The 21,576-nt window shown below is 66.9% G+C and overlaps 1 protein-coding gene across 10 annotated transcripts in view; it reads left to right on the top strand.

Moving 5' to 3' along the window:
• Positions 1-20,836, top strand: part of AGRN (agrin) — a 32,598-nt gene extending 11,762 nt beyond the window's left edge. The window contains exons 3-38 of one of the 10 annotated variants that reach the window (XM_073798084.1): positions 2,520-2,567; positions 5,960-6,175; positions 6,381-6,605; positions 6,694-6,918; positions 7,107-7,313; positions 8,389-8,607; positions 8,682-8,936; positions 9,028-9,228; positions 9,311-9,459; positions 9,545-9,650; positions 10,368-10,484; positions 10,567-10,731; positions 10,887-11,030; positions 11,137-11,261; positions 11,336-11,441; positions 11,534-11,848; positions 11,928-12,065; positions 12,512-12,639; positions 12,794-12,908; positions 12,988-13,107; positions 13,225-13,572; positions 13,798-13,990; positions 14,104-14,319; positions 14,786-15,015; positions 15,108-15,242; positions 15,341-15,437; positions 15,543-15,707; positions 15,803-15,914; positions 16,396-16,512; positions 16,639-16,831; positions 16,914-17,001; positions 18,238-18,462; positions 18,702-18,809; positions 18,946-19,049; positions 19,402-19,588; positions 20,438-20,836. In XM_073798084.1, the coding sequence (XP_073654185.1) occupies positions 2,520-2,567; positions 5,960-6,175; positions 6,381-6,605; positions 6,694-6,918; positions 7,107-7,313; positions 8,389-8,607; positions 8,682-8,936; positions 9,028-9,228; positions 9,311-9,459; positions 9,545-9,650; positions 10,368-10,484; positions 10,567-10,731; positions 10,887-11,030; positions 11,137-11,261; positions 11,336-11,441; positions 11,534-11,848; positions 11,928-12,065; positions 12,512-12,639; positions 12,794-12,908; positions 12,988-13,107; positions 13,225-13,572; positions 13,798-13,990; positions 14,104-14,319; positions 14,786-15,015; positions 15,108-15,242; positions 15,341-15,437; positions 15,543-15,707; positions 15,803-15,914; positions 16,396-16,512; positions 16,639-16,831; positions 16,914-17,001; positions 18,238-18,462; positions 18,702-18,809; positions 18,946-19,049; positions 19,402-19,559 (5,813 nt within the window). In that variant the 3' untranslated portion in view covers positions 19,560-19,588; positions 20,438-20,836. The other 9 variants (XM_073798088.1, XM_073798078.1, XM_073798091.1 and 6 more) reach the window with 9 other exon arrangements.
• Positions 20,837-21,576: the final 740 nt, after the last annotated feature.

The following is a 21,576-nucleotide window of genomic DNA, read 5'->3' as shown; positions in this document are numbered from 1 at the left end:
TACTCTGTGTCCATCGCGGCCCGGGGTGGGGGGGACCACTTTGTGTATTGACTTTTCCTGCAACGTTTCAGTAGACCCTCAGGTTCCAGGGCTCCAAGAGGTTTGAAGACCCCTGCTGTGGATGATTGGGGACCGGACAGGGTGGGCTGACCCTGTTAGGATTTGGTACTAGTGTGTCTGGGCGCAGGACTGAAAGGAGTCCAAGGAGATGGACCTGAAGAACTGGGTGCTGGCTGGCAGGTGCTTGACGAGCAGGGAGTGAGCGAGGTGTGTGTGGGAGGACTCCAGGGACATGTTTGTGAGGCAGCTGCACACGTGATGGGGAGGACGGGAGTCCCAGGTGGGCCGCGCGCCCTGGCCCGCTGTGACGTCAGGGTCTCGACGTTCCCGGAAGGCCTCTGGGGGGCGCTCCAGGCTTGCGGTCTGGACCTGGAGCCCCGCGACTATTTGCATAACGCTCATTTACATGGGACTCATTTGCATGATCCTGTCACCTCGCGGACGCGAGTTGGGGGTGTGCGGATGGTTTGAGGTGCTGCTGTCAGGTCCTAGGGAGGGGTGGCGCACCCTCTGAATTGAGCCCAGCCTACTCCCCATCTGTGTGTATGTACCTGGAGACGCTACCCCCACAGTGCCGGGGTCGCGCCAGCGGGGGCAGAGACATTGACACGCACACGCGGTAGCACGCAGACCGCAGCCCAGAAACCGGGTCCTTCGTGCAGGTCGATCCCCCCTGCGGGGACACAGACAGACCCTCGGACACTCCGCCGCGCCGCCGCTCACACGCACAGCCCAGCCCAGCCCAGCCGGGTGGGAGCGGGAGGGGACCCTGTCCCGCCCACCTACTCGACCCCACTCCGCAGCCCCCCACCCCGACCTCACACGTGCCTTCTCTCCAGCGCCAGCCTCCGCTCCCCCTCATCTCCGGCCCCGACCCCAGCCCCCATCCCGACCTGCACCCTCCGCAGCCCCAGCGCCCCACCTCTGCGCCCTCCCCGGCCGCCGCGCCCTTCCAGCCCCGGTGCCCCCAGCCGACCCCCAGCGCCCGCAGCCTCTGCGTTGTCTTTTGTGCCGTCGCCCTCCCGTCCTCATCCGCCCGATGCTCCTTGCGGCGCGAGCCGCGACTCCCAGCGGACGCTGGGGTCCCCGGAGGCGTCTTCCTTTGTCTCAGCTCCCCGCCCTCCCTCCGCGGCGCCCCTCGCCCCTCACTCACCGCCTCGGCCCCGGCCTGGGCGCGGGGAGCGGGCGCGGCCCTCCGCGGCCGGCTCTTTCTTCTCTCTCTCCGGAGGCGCGCTCGCCCCTCCCGCTCGCAGCCGTCGCCGCTCCCGCCTCTGCCGGGGACCGAGCAGCCGGGACCCGCCGAGTCCCGGGCGAGGGGCCGCTCGCCGCCCTTCCCACTCGGACCGACTTCTCCTGGGCGGCCGCGCGGGCACGATCCGGGGCTGCGGGACTCCCCGAGGCTGGCTCCGGGAAGCCCGAGCCCCGCGGAGAGCTGCTGGCGCCTCCGGCCCAGGCCCTGGCCGGTGTGGACGGCAGGGGTGGTGCTGGCTCTCGGTTCCTCGTCCACCTCCCTCCGAGCCCAAACTTGGGATTTCTACTCCGGGAGAATTCTGCACACCTCCCTTTATGAGCCTCAAGGGCTGTGGAGGGGGCCTGGCGCCCCCCCACTCCCCAGCTGTGACTGGAGCTGAACTTTGAGAATATAGCTGCTGTCAACTGGCCCAGGGGTCCAAGAATGGGGCGAGTGGCACCGAAGAGGCCCAAGGGCACCCCGTGAGGACCCGCACGCCTCAAGAGTGGGGGCTGAGGATCCCGGGCCATGCCTCCACTGCCGCTGGAGCGGGACCCCCGGCAGCGGCGCGGGTTCTCCCTGCTGGTGCGATATTTCATGATCCCCTGTAACGTCTGCCTGATCCTCCTGGCCACCGCCACGCTCGGCTTCGCGGTGCTACTCTTCCTGAACAACTGTACGTCTGTGGGTGTGGCAGCCTCCTGGGCCCAGGTGACCCTGCCTGTCTGCTCGCTGAGGTCCCCTGCCTCAGCCACCAAAGATTAGGGGACAGGCAGGGTCACAGAGAGGCCACCAGCTGTGACGTGGCTCAGATGGGCCGCTGCATCTTCTGGGAACACCTGGGTCGTTCTCTGGATGCCTGGGCCCCCCGAAGGCTGTCTGTGGGCTGGGGGGGGGGCAGGGGCCGGCCCACATCCTGAGCTGCAGAGACAACTTTCGTTGGGGGGGGGGGTTGGGGGCAGCTGGCTACGCTGGGAATGGGGGCTTTGGCAGGACCTGGGGCTCATCTCGGGAATAGGTGGCTGCCCACACCCCTGCCACTGGGCCTCCCTGACAGGTGTCAGACCATGATGATACAGCCAGAGGGGCAGAGGAAAGCCAGGGAAGGGATGTGTGCAGGCAGGGGTGACCCCTCCAGGCTGGACAATGGGACAGGCTATGGAAGGACTGGCTTGGGCTGGGGAGTGGGGGCGGGGGTTGCCTGACTTGGAGATTTGTTTTTTTCCAGACAAACCTGGGACCCACTTCACGCCAGTGCCCCCAACGCCTCCGGATGGTGAGTGAGGGCTCAATTGGTGACAGACTGAGCCTGGCAATCTGTGCCTGGAGGGGCGGTGGCACTCTTGGTGGTCAGGGGGTCATTCTTGGGGCATGTACATCAGACATGTAGCTGTGTCTGGAGCAGGAGGAGGCTGGATGAGGGAACCTGGATCCTTCCTGGGGAGTCCACAGTGGTGGACAGCAAAGGGAACCTGGGGTCCGCAGTCCCTGGGCCTGGCCCCACCTTGGCCTCAAAGTTGGGACTGACTTAGTGCTGGAGCCCACGGGTTGAGAGATGGGTCAGAAGATGTGTACAGAGGGCGTGGGGGGCCAGGGGCTCGGGGAGAGGGCCTCAGCAGGACCAGCAGCAGCTGTCTGAGGAGGGATGGGCGGGTCTGTTCCTGGACTGAGCAGGCTGGGCCTGGCCTCCTTGACCTGCTCTGTGGGCTGGGGCCCGGCCTCCCTGGGGGGCTGCTGTAATTAAGCTAATGTGAGCGGGGAAGAGAGGAAGCTGTCAGTGCCTCCGGAGGGCAGGGGAAAGGGGTGGCCTGGGGTCCTCTTGGGAGAGGGGGCTGCTCCCAGGTCTGCTTTCAGTGCCTGGGCCCCCTGCTGGGCAGGCACGGCCCAGGTCCCTAGAAGTACACAGAGGGCTGTCCATACATGGGATGGGCCATGGGAGGGCGCAGGTCTGCACTGGGCTGGGGGTTTGGGCCCAGGACTGAGCCTCTCATAGGCTGTGGACAAGAGGCCTGGAGCTGGCTGGGTTTAAACACCTTCCTCTCTCCCAGCGTCCTCAGCCTTCTCTCCTCAAGCCCCAAGGCCTGCTGTGTCTCTTTTCCTTCACACATGCATTGGCGCGCCCCACAGCCTTCCACACGGGCCCCGCACCTGCCCTCGGATCCCATCACACATTTCGGGACAGCTACCCCACATGACCATCGTCATCCCTCCCAGGCGCACACACAGCACATTCTTGGTCACAGGCAGGGCTCAGGGCACGCGCTCCATCCTCCAACCTACCCAGGTCTGGGGAGAGAGTTAAATATACCCACTCCAACCGGCGGAGGCTATAAAAAGCCACCACCGCCTCCGGCATCGCACACTGTGAGGGAGCCTTGGGCAAGGAAGGAGTGAGGCTCCTTCAGGAGGGCAAGCATGGCAGGGCCCCAGAGGTGACGCTCAAGGGCCGGGAAGCTTGCAGGTCTCTGGGCGCTCCACCTGCGCTAAGGAGGGGCAGCCTGCATGATGAGGGTGCAAGTCTTGGAGGACGAGGAACCTACTGGTCATAGAGGAGTAGGTGTCCTTGGCCCAGGGGTCAGGACCTTGGGTGGTGTCCGGCTGGACCAGGGTGACCAGAGGGAGAGAGAGGCTTGAGCCCGAGGGGCAGTGCAGTGACCAGGTCCTCGGCCATGGGGTCAGGACCCTGGGAAAGACCTTGATCAGCAGGTCCAATTGAAGCCAGATAGAGCAGCCAGCCAGACGGGGCAAGTGCCCCTGGGTTTGGCCTGGGGGTCCCCAGGGCCTTGGGCAAGTGAGGGCTGAAAGTGAGAGGAAGTGCTAAGGGGAGAGAGAAGGAGACCGCGGGAGACGGAAAGTGAGGAGAGGGGCTATGAGTAGACAAAGTGTTGAACCAGGACAAGGGATGCCCCATATGCTAGCAGTTCTTACTGCTCTAGTCATCGCAGTGGCTGACCCCCCACCCGGCCCAGAGTGGAGTGCTGGGCCTCTCCAAGCCTTTGCAGGTATTGGCCCATTTAGCCTCACAACAACCCTGGAGGGTAGGTTCTATTGTCCCCATTCACTGGAGGAGATGCTGAGGTAGGGCGAGGCTGTAACTTGCCCACCGTCACTTGGCGGGTGAATGCAGGTGGGGCAGCCTGGCTCCAGGATCTGATGAAGCATCTGCGTGGGTGCCCAGATGAGGTGGGGGGAGGACGGGGGGGGGGTCCTGCAGGGAGTTCAGCCTGGGGTATCCATGCTGGCCCCGCCCTTGCCTCCAGCCCCCGTTCACTCAGCCCGTGGGGGGTGGGGGCAGGGATTCCCAGACAGACTCGCGGGAGCCTGGGGTGGGCTGTTGCTATGGTGACAGCGCCAGCTGCCTGTGCTGCTCCAGACCCCTCGGAGTTGAGGCTGCTTCCTCCTGCCCCCCTGCCTGAGCCTGCTGGGAGGTGATGGGGGGCGCCCCCCGACCCCCATAACTTATTAATGATAAGTGGACCCAATTAAACATTTATTGCATCCAGACAGCCGCAGCCGGTAATGGGCCTGCCCCGCCTATGGGGGTGTCACCCTGGGTGGGAGTCCTGAGGAGTCAGCCTGCCCGCTGCCCTGACACTGTGCCCAGGAGGGCCTGTCCTGACGGCTCTGCAACTCAGTGAGCGCGTGTGCGCTGGCGACACTGCAAAGTTGAGAACTACAATGTTTAAAGAAGAAAACAGTCGGGTCCGCAGGGCCCGGTGTGCTAGGGTCCCTGAGGAGGTCATGCTGAGTGTGAGGTGGGGCAGCAGGGCCTGGGGAGGGGGTGGGGGTGGCGACATTTCCTGAGGTGGGGGCCCAGGAGGATAGGTGAGGAAGGATGAGGTGTGTGGGTACCCGCGGGGCCCTAGCGAGAGATTGCAGCTGGGAGGCCACGAGCCACAGCAGAGCACGGACCTGGGGGAGGCTGGCTGTGGGGACGTGGAAGGTGGGGGAGTGGGCAGACAAGAACCCAAGTGGGGACAGGCCTGAGGAGAGGGGAGGCCTCCAGAGAAGCAGGAAGGGGAAGAAGTGAAAAGAGAGGGGTGGGGGCCGGCAGGGCACTGGGTTCTGGGCCGAGGGTGGAGCATGTGACCTGACCTCAGATAACCCCACCCCCTGTCCTGCAGCTGTATGACCTCAGGCCGGTCCATGAAAGGCAGAGGAGCTGGTCCCTGGGGAGGTGGCAGGGGCCAGGTGTGGGCGGGGACACTGGAGCAGCTCCCAGGGAGGGGGCGGGGCGGTCCGGGGTTCTGAGGAGTAGGTCACAGTCGGAAGAGGGGCTTTGATTTTGAGGTGGGGATGCTGATTCCCTGTGATAGAGTCGGCCTGGGGGCTGTCTGTCTGTCCTCTGTGTGGGGAGTGGGTCAGGAGCAGATGCAATGCCCCTTCCACAGTTGCGGGGCTGAGGGGGGCGGGGGCAGAGAAGGCTCTGCGGGGGGAGGGAGGTTGTTGAGAGGGGGAGGGCACGAGGCCCTGGCTGTGATGGGCGCACCCGGGGTTCCTGTGAGCGCCAGTACGAACATGGGTGGGCACGCATGTGCATGTGTGACCGTCCGTGCAAGATCCTGGCAGGTGTGCGGACGTTGGACTGTGTGCATGATGACCGTGGGCCTGGAGGCGGCAGGGGCCGGGCCCCTACCCACCCCGTCGCGTCTTCCGCCCCACCCGCAGCGTGCCGAGGAATGCTGTGTGGCTTCGGCGCCGTCTGCGAGCCCAGCGCGGAGGAGCCGGGCCGAGCCTCCTGCGTGTGCAAGAAGAGCGCCTGCCCCAGCGTGGTGGCGCCCGTGTGCGGCTCGGATGCCTCCACCTACAGCAACGAGTGCGAGCTGCAGCGGGCGCAGTGCAGCCAGCAGAGGCGCATCCGCCTGCTGCGCCGGGGGCCCTGCGGTGAGTGCGGGGCGGGGCCTTGGTGAGGGGGATGCAGAGGGGCGGGGACTGTGGTGACGGGGGTGGGGCCTGCAGTTGGGGGGGCGCGGGGGCGGGGCTGGAGCGGGCCTGAGTGAGGAGGGATGAGGAGGGCGGGGCCTGCGGTGAGGGGGTGCGCGGAGGGCCGGCCGCCGGCCAGTGTGACCCCACCCTGCTCCGCCCACAGGGACCAGGGACCCCTGCTCCAATGTAACCTGCAGCTTTGGCAGCACCTGTGCGCGCTCCGCAGATGGACTGACAGCCACGTGCCTGTGCCCTGCCACGTGCCTCGGGGCCCCCGAGGGCCCCGTGTGTGGCAGCGACGGCACTGACTACCCCAGCGAGTGCCAGCTCTTGCGCCAAGCCTGCGCCCACCAGGAAAACGTGTTCAAGAAGTTCGACGGCCCTTGCGGTGAGCGCTACCCCTGCGCGTGTAGCATGACCTCAGTCAGTGTGTGCACACTGCGGCAGTGCCCTGACCTCCGCCTTCCCGCCCCCAGACCCCTGCCAGGGCGCCCTCAACGACCTGAGCCTCATCTGCCGTGTGGACCCACGCACGCGGCGCCCCGAGATGCTCCCGCGGCCAGAGAGCTGCCCTCCGAGGCAGGCGCCCGTGTGTGGGGATGATGGGGTTACCTACGGTAACGACTGCATCATGGGCCGAACCGGGGCCACCCGAGGCCTCCTCCTCCAGAAAGTGCGCTCTGGCCAGTGCCAGCCTCGAGGTGGGCGGCTCCTGGGGGAGGGCCCCGTCCTGGCACGCTGCATGACCCAGGGCCCCGCCTGTGCCCACCCTCCCCTGCATGCCTCATGGGTCCCCACTCATCACCTCGTGTGCCCGTGGGTCCCCTGCACATCCCAGCGTGGGGGCTGGCGTGGTACTCTGGCTCTTCTGATCTCCTTGCGCCCCCAGACCAGTGCCCAGAGGCGTGCAAGTTCAGTGCCGTGTGCCTGTCCCGCCGAGGCCGCCCCCGCTGTTCCTGCGACCGTGTCATCTGCGATGGGGCCTACAAACCCGTGTGCGCCCACGACGGGCACACATATGACAATGACTGCTGGCGCCAGCAGGCCGAGTGTCAGCAGCAGCGCAGCATCCCCGCCAAACGCCAGGGCCCGTGTGGTGAGCACCGTGGGTGGGCTCCGTGCTGCGAGCAGGCTGGGCCGGCAGTCCCCGCTGCCTGTCATCACATGCCATCTCCATCCTGAGTCATGCTTCTCCTCCCTGGGCTTGTGGGCGACAGCTGGTCACTCTGGGGAGCCTTGGCAGGGCTGTTGCCCGTCAGCGGGCTCTGGGGAGGTGGCATCTGTCAGGGACGTGCCTGCAGCACCTGGGAGGATGTGCGGCAGAGGCAGGGGTCCGTGGGCAGGCTCCCTGGGACCTGCCCGACAGCCCTCAAGTCCTCCGGGTGCCACACTCTTGGGACACACAGCCCCCTTAGAGGCAGCGTCTCAGTCGGGCTTCGAGGGACCAGGAATGGGCAGAGACAGCGCGTCCTGAGTGGACTGGGGCTCTGCCCACCTCTACCTCCGTCCCCGTCGGCCGGTCTGCCCATCTTTCCGGTCTCTCTTTCTGCGTCTGTTTCCTCTCCTCTGCTCTCCCTTCCCTCTTGGGTCCACCTCTTGTGTCTTCCAGCCTGACCTGCTGGCAGGATGAGGTACCGCGCCTGCCGCCAGGAGCCCACAGCCCGAGGTCTGCCCCCCGCGCGGCAGGGGGGGGTGGCTCGCTGCTGCCTGGCCTTGCGGTCCTCAGAGCAAGTGGACAGACACCTCCTCCCCCGTGTGGCCCTGGGTGTGGCTCTGGGTTGCAGACTCCTCCCCCCACAGAGAGAGCACCCCCGCCCCCACGCATGGGTGTCCTAGGGCTGCTGGTGGTCAAGGGTCAGTGGCCTGGGTGGGCTGGTAAAGCTGGCCCTCCCACCAGCCCCTGAGACCAGTCCAGACGCTCCTGCGTCTAGAGGGCAGCCCCACCCCACACTCACGCCGGGACCTGGGGCCGTCTGAGTCTGTGTCCCTGCCCACGTGTGTCCGCGTCTGTCCCTTTCTCTGCTGTGTCCTGCGCATCCCGCCCTCCTCCTGGTCCACTCTTCCCACACCATCCCCACCCTGGGAAAGGGTCTGCTGCGTGGGGCTGGGGGCTTTGCGCGTCGCCTGGGAGAGCAGGTGGGGACCCTGCTGAGTGCCCACATTCTCCCCAGACCAGCCCCCGTCCCCGTGCCGCGGGGTGCAGTGTCCATTCGGGGCGATGTGTGCTGTGAAGAATGGGGAAGCCGAGTGTGCGTGTCAGCGAGCGTGTTCAGGCATCTACGATCCTGTGTGTGGCAGCGACGGCGTCACGTACGGCAGCACGTGCGAGCTGGAGGCTACGGCCTGCGCCCTTGGGCGGGAGATCCGGGTGGCTCGCCGAGGACCCTGTGGTCAGTGGTGGGTGAGTGGGTCTAGCTGGGGGGTGACCGCCCTCGCCACTGTGGTGATGGAGCGTCCTCCCCAGACCGCTGTGGGCAGTGCCGCTTTGGAGCCCTGTGTGAGGCTGAGACCGGGCGCTGCGTGTGCCCCTCCGAGTGCGTGGCCTCGGCCCAGCCCGTGTGTGGCTCTGACGGGCGCACGTATGCCAGCGAGTGTGAGCTGCACGTGCACGCCTGCACACGCCAGATCAGCCTGCACGTGGCCTCGGCTGGACCCTGCCGTGAGTGGGGCTGGGGGCGCCTGGCGGGCTGTGGTCCCGTGGCCTTGGCTGGACCCTGCCGTGAGTGGGGCTGGGGGCGCCCGGCGGGCTGTGGTCCCGTGCCTCCTCCACCCAGTATCAGCTGACCCCCGCCCGGCCCCGCCTTCTGCAGAGACCTGCGGAGACACAGTGTGCGCCTTCGGGGCCGTGTGCTCGGCGGGGCGGTGCGTGTGTCCCCGGTGCGAGCGCCCTCCGCCCGGCCCCGTGTGTGGCAGCGACGGCGTGACCTACCGCAGTTCCTGCGAGCTCCGCGAGGCGGCCTGCCAGCAGCAGATGCAGATAGAGGAGGCCCGGGCGGGGCCGTGTGAGCAGGGTAGGTTCGGGGCCAGCTGGTGTGGGCTGCTGGGCGCCAGCCTCGGCCGGGACCCCGAGATGACCTGGCCTCCTCCCCACAGCCGAGTGCGGCTCGGGAGGCTCGGGCTCTGGAGAGCACGGTGAGTGTGGGCAGGAGCTGTGCCGGCAGCGAGGCGGCATCTGGGATGAGGACTCAGAGGACGGGCCGTGCGTCTGCGACTTCAGCTGCCAGAGCGTCCTGAGGAGCCCGGTGAGGCCCCCCCTCCCCTGACTCCCACTGGGCAGTGAGGCAGGAGCCGTGACCGCCCACACCTGCCCTGACACCCTTCCTGCAGGTGTGCGGCTCGGACGGGGTCACCTACCGCACCGAGTGTGAGCTGAAGAAGGCCAGGTGTGAATCGCGGCCAGAGCTGTACGTCGTGGCCCAGGGAGCCTGCAGTGGTGAGTGGGCGTGCGGGCGTGTCCGGCTGTGTGTGGGCACACATGTGCCTGTTCAAAGGTACGTGTGCCCACGGGTGTGAGGCCTGTGGGGCTCCATGTCTTGTTCGAAGTTGTTGCGTGTATGCTGTGGTGGGCGTGTGTGAACACGTGTATCGTGTTTGCAGTGTGTGCTGTCAGCGTATATCCGCGTTTGTGCAGCTGTGGTGCGTGGACGTGTGTACCTGCCAGGCAGCAAGTGTGCACTGAGCACCTACTGTGTGCAAGGGGCATCAGGGAACCAGCGAGGCCCACCCTCCGGGCACTCTTTCTTCTGGGAGGAGACTGATGGTGGCCGGCAATCGTCGTATCTTTGTGCGCGCGCAAGCGCTCCTGTGTGCGTCTGTGCGCGGGGGAATGTGGTGTACGTGTGCGTGCCACCTTGCAGAGGCCTGCTAATCCGAGCGTGTGGCTCTGGTTGTACGTGTGTGCACGGGGCTTCACGTCCACGATCTGTGGGCGTTTCACATGTTGCTGGTACTCGGTGTGCAGACACGTCATTGTTCTCATGTGCGGTATGGGGTTCCCGCCTGTGACCCGAGCTGCAGACCCATGGGCCCTGGTGGGAGCCGGCATCTGGAGGGCTGAGTGGTGAGGGCGGGGGCGGTTGAGGCAGAGGGGCCGTGCCCAGGTGGAGCGTCTGGCCCTGCCTGGCATCTCAACCCCTGCCCCTCCCTGCAGCCCCCACCTTGGCCCCGCTGCTGCCTGCGGTTCCCCTGCACTGCGCTCAGAGCCCCTACGGCTGCTGCCTGGACAACATCACTGCTGCCCGGGGCGTGGGCCTGGCCGGCTGCCCTAGTGAGTACCCGAGCCTGGCCCTGACCCGCAGCCAGGCAGAGCCACGCAGCTGCGGTGACCCTGCCTTGCCCTGGCCTTGCAGGCTCGTGCCAGTGCAACCCCCACGGTTCCTACGGTGGCACCTGTGAACCGGCCACAGGCCAGTGCTCCTGCCGCCCGGGCGTGGGGGGCCTCAAGTGTGACCGCTGCGAGCCCGGCTTCTGGAACTTCCGTGGCATTGTCACCGATGGCCGGAGTGGCTGTACCCGTGAGTGACGGGGCCCACGATCGGTCCCCAGCTGAGCACTGCTGCCTGCCCACCCTGTCCCTGCTTTCCTCATCCCCCCTGGCAGGGGCTGGGCCAGGCCCTGGAGCCCGCGGGGAAGCCGGACACAGGTCTCAGCCTCTTCTCCTGCCTCCCAGCCTGCAGCTGTGACCCCCAGGGGGCCGTGCGGGACGACTGTGAACAGATGACCGGGCTGTGTTCCTGTAAGCCCGGGGTGGCCGGACCCAGGTGCGGGCAGTGTCCAGACGGCCGTGCCCTGGGCCCTGCTGGCTGTGAGACAGGTGAGGGCCAGACCTGGCACTGCCCCTGGCCCCCTGTGCTGGGGATGAGGCCGTCATAGGGACGGGGTTTCCTGAGCCAGTGGGCTCTCCCGTGTCTGTGCCCCAGACTCCCCGGCACCCAAGACCTGTGCTGAGATGCCTTGTGAGTTCGGGGCGTCCTGCGTGGAGGAGGCTGGCTCCGCCCACTGCGTATGCCCAACACCCGCCTGTCCAGGGGCCAATGCTACCAAGGTGAGGGATGGGTAGTGTGGAGGGTGGAGGGGTGCGGAGGGGCCTCCCCCCAGCATCCGTGTCCTGTGCCCCAGGTCTGTGGGTCAGATGGAGTCACCTACGGCGACGAGTGCCAGCTGAGGACCATCGCCTGCCGCCAGGGCTTGGACATCTCTATCCAGAGCCTCGGCCCTTGCCAGGGTAAGGCCTCACCCACTGCCCCAGACTGACCAGGAAGGCCTGACCCTGCTCTGACCACCGGCCCCGCCACCTGGAATCTCCTCTCCTTACAGAAGACATCACTTCCGGCCCCCGTCCGACATCTGCCTCTGTGGCCCCCTCAGGGCTTGACCTGAGCAAGGTGCTGCTGCCTCCACCCGGCGCCCTCCCCCCGGCTCCCAGCAGCACCGCTCGACCCGCATCGCAACCTTGGACCACTGCCAGCGTCCCCAGGACCGCTGCAAGGCCTGTGCTGACCATGCCTCCCACGGCCCCCTCCCCGGCAGCCAGCCTCGCCACATCTGCCTTTGGCGAATCTGGCAGCGCCGATGGGAGCGGCGACGAGGAGCTGAGTGGTGACTTGGAGGCCAGTGCGGCTGGCTCAGGAGGTGAGCACAGGCTCCGGGACGTGGGGGCAGGGCCCAGGAGGGCTGCATCTGGGGCTGGGCTCAGACGGCACCTCCCCAGGACTCGAGCCCCCTGAGAGAGACAGCGCTGGGACCCCCGGGCCACCCATGGAGAGGGCGTCCTGCTACAACTCGCCTATGGGCTGCTGCTCAGATGGCAAGACACCCTCACTGGACGCAGAGGGCTCCAACTGTCCTGGTGAGTGGGTGGCCGGGGGCCTGGGTGGAGCGTGTGGAATGGCCTGGACACATCCAGAGATGCTGTCTCTCCTCCCGGCCGCAGGCCTGTCCAGCAGGTGGGCACCCAGGCTTTGTGATCTGATTTGAGCACACATGTGCAAGCGGTCTTGGGGGTTCAGTACATGCACACGTAACGTGTGTTCTCGGCCCCCGCACACGCGTGGGTGCCCAGGACCCCGTGGCTAACCTGTTTTTCCTGTGCAAGCCGGCCTGGGGCACTGCTCCGAGGAGTCTGTCTGGTAACCGATGCCAGCCCTGCCCCGGGGTCCGCACTAACCTCATGACCATCTGACTAACCGCCACCCGCCCTGCACCCCGCGTGGCTCACTGCTGGGGCCTGTGCCCACGGCTGGCCCAGAGGCCAGGCAGGTGCCGGGCAGGACCTCACTGCTCCCTCCCCCGCAGCCACCAAGGTGTTCCAGGGTGTGCTGGAGCTCGAGGGGGTCGAGGGGCAGGAGCTGTTCTACACGCCGGAGATGGCCGACCCCAAGTCCGAGCTGTTTGGGGAGACGGCCAGGAGCATCGAGAGCGCGGTAAGTGTGGGGCCGTGGCCAGGGTGGCAGCCCCTACCCAGCCACTGGCCTTTTTCCCAGGACAGACCCAGAGAAGCGCTGTGGGGGCGGAAGGAGGGCCCAACAGTCCAGCCTGGGCAGCTTCCCGGAGCCCTAACTCACTCTCCACCCGCAGCTGGATGATCTCTTCCGGAACTCGGACCTTAAGAAGGACTTTCGAAGTGTCCGCCTGCGGGACTTGGGGCCCGGCGACTCCGTCCGAGCCATCGTGGATGTGCACTTCGACCCCAGTGAGCCCCCACCCCAGGCCCTCCGGGAAGTGGGGGGCTGCCCTGGCCTCCACCATGCTCAGGGTCCCTCCTCCACCAGCCACAGCCTTCAGGGCACCCGATGTGTGCCAGGCCCTGGTCCGGCAGATCCAGGCATCCAGGCGCCGGTCACTGGGCGTGAGGCGGCCTCTGCAGGAACACGTGCGGTTCATGGACTTCGGTGAGAGCCTGGTCCGGCCGCCAGCCACAGCTTGTCCCCACCCTCCGTCCCCCACGCCGCGCACTGCGCTTGGGATCCCTGCTCCTTGCGGATCCTGACAGCTTCCCCTACCCCCAGACTGGTTTCCTGCGTTCTTCACGGGAGCCACCCCTGCTGCAGCCACGGCCAGAGCCACCACTGTGGCCCACCTGCCACCTTCAGCTGTGACCCCTCGGGCCCTCTATCCCAGTCACACAAGCCGGCCCGTCAGCAGGATCACAGTGCCCTTCACCGCGCGCCAACCCTCCACCCCTGCCCCTAGCCGTATGCCTGCACACCGGCCCTCGCCGCCAGGCATCCTGCAGCCCCCAAGGCCCTGTGACTCCCAGCCCTGCCTCCACGGGGGGACCTGCCAGGACCAGGGCTCAGGTGGAGACTTCACCTGCCGCTGCACAGCGGGCAGGGGGGGCGCTGTCTGCGAGCAGGGTAAGGTCATCCACGCGGGGGAGGGGCAGGGAGGCAGAGGGGGCCAGGTTGGGGATGGCCGGGCCGCCGGGAGTGGGGGGCCGGGCAGGGGGGCCAGGCTGGGGTGAGCGGCCGGTTGGACTCCCTGGCCCAGCGCTGGGGACAGGGTTGGGGGTTTCGGACCGGCAGTCAGAGCCCGGGCAGCCGGGTCCTCTGTGCCCTCCACTGCCCCTCCGTCTCCTGCAGCACCACGCCCCTCCGTGCCGGCCTTCGGGGGCCACTCCTTCCTGGCCTTCCCCACCCTCCGTGCCTACCACACCCTGCGTCTGGCGCTTGAATTCCGGGCGCTGGAGCCCCAGGGTCTGCTGCTGTATAACGGCAATGCCCGGGGCAAGGACTTCCTGGCACTGGCGCTGCTGGGGGGCCGCGTGCAGCTCAGGTGGGTGGCGGGCGGTTGGGGGGGTCAGGGATGAGGGTGGGGGTTGGAGGGCAGGGCCAGCCCGTGGTCCTGGCTCCGTTTGGCTGTCCCAAGCGCCTGTTCCCGCCCCCCAGGTTCGACACAGGTTCGGGGCCCGCGGTGCTGACCAGCTCAGTGCCCGTGCAGCCCGGCCGGTGGCATCACCTGGAGCTGTCTCGGCACTGGCGCCAGGGCACTCTCTCGGTGGACGGTGAGACCCCTGTCCTGGGCCAGAGCCCCAGTGGCACTGACGGTCTCAACCTGGACATGGACCTTTTTGTGGGTGGCGTCCCGGAGGACCAGGCTTCCGTGTGAGCATGGAGGAGGGTGGTGTGGCCCCGACCGCAGACCCCCGACCTTGGCCCTGATCCCTGACTCTTGGGGTGGCATCCAGGAGGTCCAAGCTCCCTGTGGATAGCAAAGGGGTTGGAAGTGTGGGTGTGGACCACGGCTGTGACGCTGGCCTCAGCCCCAGCCCTTGACCGTGATCCTGATTCTGTCCTGATGCTGAGGACCAAGCTGCCGTGTCATCACCAGGGAGGGGCTGGGCTGGCCCTGACCCTCAGTCCCGACCCTTGACTCAGCCCAACCCGCCTCCTGATTCTGTGGGTTGACTGTCCATCTTGTGAGGACCAAAAGAGGGGTCGGGGACGGGTAGCAGCCCTGACTCACGACCCCGGCTGACTGAGGGACGCCAGTGGCACAGCTGGTTGTGAGAGAGGACAGACAGCTCTGGTCTCTGGCCTGTGGCCCCTGACCCTCTCATCTCGGTGGCAGGGTGCTCGAGCGGACCTCTGTCGGTGTCGGGCTTAGGGGCTGCATCCGCTTGCTGGACGTCAACAACCAGCAGCTGGAGCTGAGTGACTGGCAGGGGTCTGCGACCCGAAGCTCTGGAGTGGGCGAGTGCGGGGACCACCCCTGTGTGCCTAACCCCTGCCTTGGCGGGGCCCCGTGCCAGGCCCTGGAGGCCGGCATGTTCCACTGTCGGTGCCTACCCGGCCGCTTTGGTGAGGGCGGGCCCTGGGCCGGGTGCTGGGGGGACTTGTGTGTCTGTGCTTGGGACTCAGGCCTCCCGGGACCCCAACATGCCTCCCTCCAGGCCCGACCTGTGCTGACGAGAAGGACCCTTGTCAGCCGAACCCCTGCCATGGGGCAGCCCCCTGCCGCGTGCTGCCCCGGGGCGAGGCCAAGTGCGAGTGCCCTCGGGGCCGGGAGGGCAGCCTCTGCCAGACAGGTGGGGACAGCGGTGCTCAGGGCAGGGAGGGCGGTGGGGGCTCTGGGGCTCTGGGGTCAGGGCCCGGCACCCTGTGTGACCGTCTCCTGTCCTCGCAGTCTCAGAGCGCGAGAACAGCCAGCCTTTCCTGGCCGACTTCAGCAGCTTCTCCTACCTGGAGCTGAAAGGCCTGCACACCTTTGAGCGGGACCTGGGGTCAGTTGGGCAGAGGGGTCGATGAGGGGAAGCGGCCCCCAACCCCATCCAGCCATGGGGTGAGGGGGCATCGAGACACCCCTGCCTGCCCTCATGTGACCCCAGGGAGAAGATGGCGCTGGAGGTGGTGTTCCTGGCCCGGGGTCCCAGCGGCCTGCTCCTCTACAACGGGCAGAAGACAGACGGCAAGGGCGACTTCGTGTCGCTGGCACTTCACGACCGTGTCCTGGAGTTCCGCTACGACTTGGGCAAGGGGGCAGCGGTCATCAGGTGGGCCGCGCGGGGTGCAGGGGGCTGGCCTCAGGCCCCTGCCGGGCAGGCCGGCAGAAGCCCAGTGCGCTCACGGCGCCCCAACCCCCCTCCAGGAGCAAGGAGCCAGTGGCCCTGGGCGCCTGGACCAGGGTCTCTCTGGAGCGAAACGGACGCAAAGGAGCCATGCGGGTCAACGATGGGCCCCGTGTGCTGGGGGAGTCCCCGGTGAGCTGAGCGAGTGTCTCCAGGGCTGCCCCCCTGCTCGCCGCCGCCCTCCCCCTCCCGGGAGGCGCGCGGCCCCGCCCCATAGCCTGAGCTCACTGGACTGTTTTCTCTCCTCTGCCCTGGGCCTCTGTCTGTGTCTCCTCTCTGCTCTCACTGCTCCCTGGCCCTCGCTCTGCAACCCCACCCCGCTCGCTCTCCGCTCTCCGCTCTCCGCTCTCCGCTCTCCGCTCTTCGGATGCCAGAAATCCCGCAAGGTACCGTCTCCTCTCATCCTGCCTCCTTCCTCTTCTGCCGCCTCCGCCCCTAGCGTAGCTCCGCCCCCACTAAGCCCGTGTGGCCGTGTCTGTGATGAACGCTGCTTCCAGCAGGCTGGAGGGCGCGGGGTGGGTCATCACCGCGGGCGGGCCCTGGTCTGGGGCTCGAGCTGTTCCTGCCCGGTGGGTGGGCTCCACACCCCTCAGCCCGCTGCACCTCCCCCCAGGTGCCGCACACCGTCCTCAACCTGAAGGAGCCGCTCTACGTGGGGGGGGCCCCTGACTTCAGCAAGCTGGCCCGGGCAGCCGCCGTGTCCTCTGGCCTGGATGGTGCTATCCAGCTGGTGCGTGGGGCGGGGGCGGCGCCCTGGCACAGTCTCGAGGAAGGGCCCATCCCAGAGGGGCTTCTGTCCTCCTGGGATGGGGGCCGCCCGGGCAGGCTGGACAGAGGCTCTCGCTCCCGTCCCCAGGTCTCCCTGAACGGCCGCCAGCTGCTGACCCGGGAGCACGTGGTGCGGGCGGTGGGTGTCTCGTCCTTTGCAGACCACCCTTGTACCCAGGCCGGGGGTCACCCTTGCCTCAACGGGGCCTCCTGTCTCCCTCGGGAGGCCTCCTACGAGTGCCTGTGTCCTGGGGGCTTCTCAGGGCTGCACTGCGAGAAGGGTGAGCGCTTCTGGCACAGGGCCAAGGCTGGACGGGGCGGGGGGAGCCTGCCCGAGACCGCACTCACCCCGCTGTCTCTCAGGCCTGATTGAGAAGTCGGCCGGGGACTTGGACACGCTGGCCTTTGACGGACGGACCTACATCGAGTACCTCAACGCCGTGGCGGAGAGGTAGTGTGCCCTCCGGAGCCAGGCGCCCCTCCGCCCTCCGCTCTCTGGTCCTGTCTGCGCAGCTGCACAGGGCTAGCTGCGGGACCCTCCACTCCGGCCCCCGGCTCTGTGCCCACCTCCGCCCCTCCTCCGCCCTCCTTCCTTCTCACTGTCTCTGTCTCTTTGATTCCAAGCGAACTGACCAATGAGATCCCAGCGTAAGTAGCTCCGCCTCCACCCTCACTGTCACCATCCTCTGCTCCCCACCCACCGGGCAGCACACCCCAAGGGTGGGCGAGGGCAGAATTTTCCATCCCCAGTGGAGGAGGACGGGGCTTCGGGGGAGCTGTTGGTGCTGCCGGGGCTCCGTTTCCCCGCTTGAAAGTGGGGAGCCGCCCCTTCCCAGATGCGTGGAATGCCCCCTGCAACTACTCCCCTCGCCGCGTGGCACCGGCACAGCGTGCGCGCGTGCGCACACTTGCAAACGTGCACATTCGTGCCCACGTGTCTGTGTGCATACACGAGCACGTGTGTCTCAGTGTGCACACGAGTCCATGTGCTCCCATGTGTGCGCACACCCACGTGTACGGGGGGCCATCCGGGGGTCTCTCCCGACCAGGGGCCCTCGGTCTTCGTTCCGTGTCGCCCGTGCCCCAGCTGTTTCCTCTGCACCTGGCCTGGGCCGTGCCTACCAGCTCTGTGTCTGCCCATGTGTGTTGCATGTGTCATGGCCAGGGCTCTGTGGTGGGTGGAGCCGACACCCCAGGGTCCTGTGTGTCTTCCGTGGATGCTTGCTTCGCCTGCCTTCCACTGGTGGAGACGGGGTGTGGGGAGGGGCTGCTGCTGGGTCCCGCCCCACCCCACACTACAGCCTGTCTGTGCCCCTGCTCACCTGCCTCCCTCTCTTCCTGCATCTAAGCCCTGAAACTCCGGATTCCAGGGCCCTTCCCAGGTGAGCAGCGGCCCCTGGCCCCTGCCGTCTGCCTGTTGCCTTCCCATCTCTCTGAGCATCTCTCTGCCGAGCTGTTCCTGTGTCTGTCCACCTCACTCCTCTGATTGCCCGTCTGGCCCCACCTCCCACCATCCATCTCTCGGCCCATCTGTCCCACTGGTGGTGTCCACCAGCTGCCCATCCAGCTGCCCCGGTGGCACCACTAGCCCTCATGGCCTCTGTAGTCATGCCCCTCACCTTCCTACCACCCCTACCCCGTCCCCACCACCCTCCCAAGAGGTCCTGACCAGCCCTCTGCCCACCAGCGAGAAGGCGCTACAGAGCAACTACTTTGAGCTGAGCCTGCGCACCGAGGCCACGCAGGGGTTGGTGCTGTGGAGTGGCAAAGCCACAGAGCGGGCCGACTACATCGCACTGGCCATCGTGGACGGGCGCCTGCAACTGGCTTACGACCTGGGCTCCCAGCCCATGGTGCTGCGCTCCACCGTACCAGTCAGCACCAACCGCTGGTTGCGGGTCAGGGCACACAGGTCAGCAGGGAGCCTGGGGCCACCGAGAATAGCAGCGGGCGCTGCCTGGACTTGCCCGGCCAGGGCATGCCTGGCCACTCGTGGCTAGGGTAGGAGTTTGTTAGGGGGAGGAGGGCGAGGAGGGCTGGTGGCCCGACCTGAGGTCACTGCCAGCGCGGGAGGAGGGATGAGAGGGTACAGGAGAAGCAGTGATGGCCAGGGAACCCCTGATCTGAAAGGGGTTTCCCCGCTCTACCCAGACGCCGGCTGGGGACATGTCCCTCTGGTCTGAGCCTTGGCCGTCCCCTCCAGCAAAGCTTGACCCACAGGAGGTCCCCCTGCCCTTGGCCATCTCGTGCTCTCCTGGGGTCAGTGCCACTCCATCCTGGCCCCCAGGGGTGACACTTGGTGACGGTCCCCAGGGTGTGGTGTTGGGGCGAAAGGGATGGAGGGACCAGGACCTGGAGCCACCTGATGGCCTCACCCCACCCACCACGCCCCCAGGGAACAGAGGGAAGGCTCCCTTCAGGTGGGCAATGAGGCCCCTGTGACTGGTTCCTCCCCACTGGGTGCCACGCAGCTGGACACAGATGGAGCCCTGTGGTTGGGTGAGTGATTGGTGGGGGGGAAGCCAGGGGAGGGACAGCGAAGGGTCTCTGAGGGACAGGTCCCATCCCCTGGAGCTGACAACGAAGAGTGGCACCCGTGTCAGTGCTATCCAGGACAGCAGATGGGCTGGCTGGGGTGGGGCCCTCTCCCCTCCTGTCTTAGCCCCTGCTGTGCCCTGGGTGGTGTGGGGCCAGGAGGCTGGAGCTCGCCTGCTGGTCCCCTGGTCACCCCCGGGCACTGGCGGGCTGCAGGTAACTCACCTGGTCATTCAGATGCAGTGGGGCCCTCTGCCCGCCAGTGTCCGGCCTGCCTGTCACTGAGCCCGGTGACCTTTCCTCTGTCTTCCTGCAGGTGGCCTAGAGAAGCTGCCTGTGGGCCAGGCCCTGCCCAAGGCCTACGGCACGGGCTTCGTGGGCTGCCTGCGGGATGTGGTGGTGGGTCGGCGCCCGCTGAACCTGCTGGAGGATGCCGTCACCAAGCCGGACCTTCGGCCCTGTCCTGCCCCGTGAGCCACAATGCAGCCACGACCCACCCTGCTGTAATTATTTTCTATTTTTGTAAACTTGTTGCTTTTTTGATATGATTTTCTTGCCTATGTGTCAGCCGGAGGGACTGCTGGCCCGGCCTCCCTCCCGTCCAGGCAGGCGCGCTGCAGAGACAGACTTGGTGCCAAGGGACTCCAAGGGGTTGGGGGAGGAATGCTGCACATGGAGGGCTTGGCGCACTCAGCAGCCTTGGGACGTGCCCCTCTGCCTTGGGACACCGTGTCCTGGCCTCTCAGGCTGTGCCTTCCCCAAGTATCCACTCGTGCTGGCCCCTGTGTTCCCCAGCCTGTCGGAGGCCCCGCATACATACATTGCCCATGTTCCATCTGGCGAGGCCTGTGTCCCCAGAGCAGGTAGGCACTGTAGGGTTTAGGGTGCCCTTCCTCTGTGCAAGCCCCACGGGGCCTCTCTGGGTTCCCATCTGAGCCGCCCCTCCTCCCTGCCTATGCTGGGCGGGACCAGCCTCACCAGGGCCCGCCGAGCCCAGGCCTCCTGTGCCAGTCCTGTGAAACAATGTCACTGTTGACGCCATGCTGTGCCCCTCCCTCCAGCTGAGTCCACCTGTCCCAGGGCACTGGAGAGCAGAGGCCGGGCGCAGGCCTGTTCAGGGCACCCTGGCCCGCAGCTGGCCCTGCCCATCCACCCAGCCACCCTGGACATGGCTGTGTCCCCCCTCCTCCCCCCAAGGCCCCACGAGGAGCCCTGAGAGGGCGTGGGGCCACTTGTGATGTGGTGGACATCACTGCCTGCCTGCCGGGGGGGGCCAGCATCCCCTCCTGAGGATGCACGTCCAGGCCTGGCCACCAACCGCAGAGTCTTTATGTACTGATTTTATTTGACAGCTGGGGTGGCAGGGCTGTTGTCTTTCCTGTCCTGGCCCGAGGGCAGCTGAGGACGCCGCACAGCAAAGCTGTCCAGTTGTGGTGTGAGGAGGGGTTGTCCTTATCCAGGAGTGACCGGGCGCGGGCTGGGCGTCTAGGCAACACCAAGGGGCAGGTGCGGGGTGGCAGAGACGGCTGCAAAGCCAGAGACGCCTTAAACTGCAATGTTAGGTCTCATCTGGTCCCGTCCCCCCAGCCGCCCTCACCTGTCCTGGCGGGGGTGGCAGCCCCTCCCCCAGCCCCTCCCCCAGCCCAGCCAGGCTGTCAGGCTCAGAGGCTGCAGGAGCCTCAGAAGTTCTGTTACTAACTCCAATTTGTGTTTGTGTCAATCACCGTGAAATAAAGTCTGAACACTTGCAAGAGGTGCTTGCGTCTGTCCACACCAACACCACAGCGCTCAACCCCGCCTGGCCCTGCGCTCGCCCACCCGGCCAGTTCCTGTCCCGGGAGCTCCTCGCTGAGCTTCATGGTGGCATGCAGGCTTCAGGCTCTCTTAGGTGGCTCTGGATGGAGGAGGGGGTCCTGTGCTGGGGTGGGGGCTGCTTTTGGCGAGGAGACCCTGAGCGGCGAGTGCGCACACTGTTGTGCAAGGGGCTGGCCGGGTGGGCCCGTGAGGCCTGCACCCCAGGTCGCCTCCTTAGGGATGGCGGGCCTTGTGGGCAGGCTGCAGCCCCCGCCACGTGTGCATGTGTGTATGCGTCTGCACATGTATCAGCCTACGTCCGGGTGTCTGTGAGCACAGGATGGGAAGAGGGGCTGCGAGGAGAGCGGGCTGGCGGTACTAAGGGCAAGGAGGGCCTCTGGGGGAGCCAGGATGGGGTGGAGGTGAGGCCTGAGGGAAGGGGACCCTGGTGGGCCGGTGTGGGCTGGACACAGGGAGGGGGAGGCACTGACTGAGGAGCAGGGGCACCTGGGCAGGCCCCCTGCTGCGTCTGGAGTGGCTGGGTTGAGGGGCTGAGGCCGCCTGAGTGGAGTCCAGGAGGCCGTGGGCTACCAAGCAGAGGGGAAGCTGGGCTGAGGCCGGGCACGTGAGGGAGGGTGGGCTCGGCTGAGTGAGGGGAGAAGAGACCCCCACGGTGGGGGGACCAGGAGAGGGTGCT

The sequence above is a fragment of the Tursiops truncatus genome, chromosome 1 (assembly GCF_011762595.2).
Source record: "Tursiops truncatus isolate mTurTru1 chromosome 1, mTurTru1.mat.Y, whole genome shotgun sequence".
Lineage (NCBI taxonomy): Eukaryota > Metazoa > Chordata > Mammalia > Artiodactyla > Delphinidae > Tursiops > Tursiops truncatus.
Note: the sequence above shows the minus strand (reverse complement) of the source record. Positions and strands in the feature narration are given on the sequence as shown.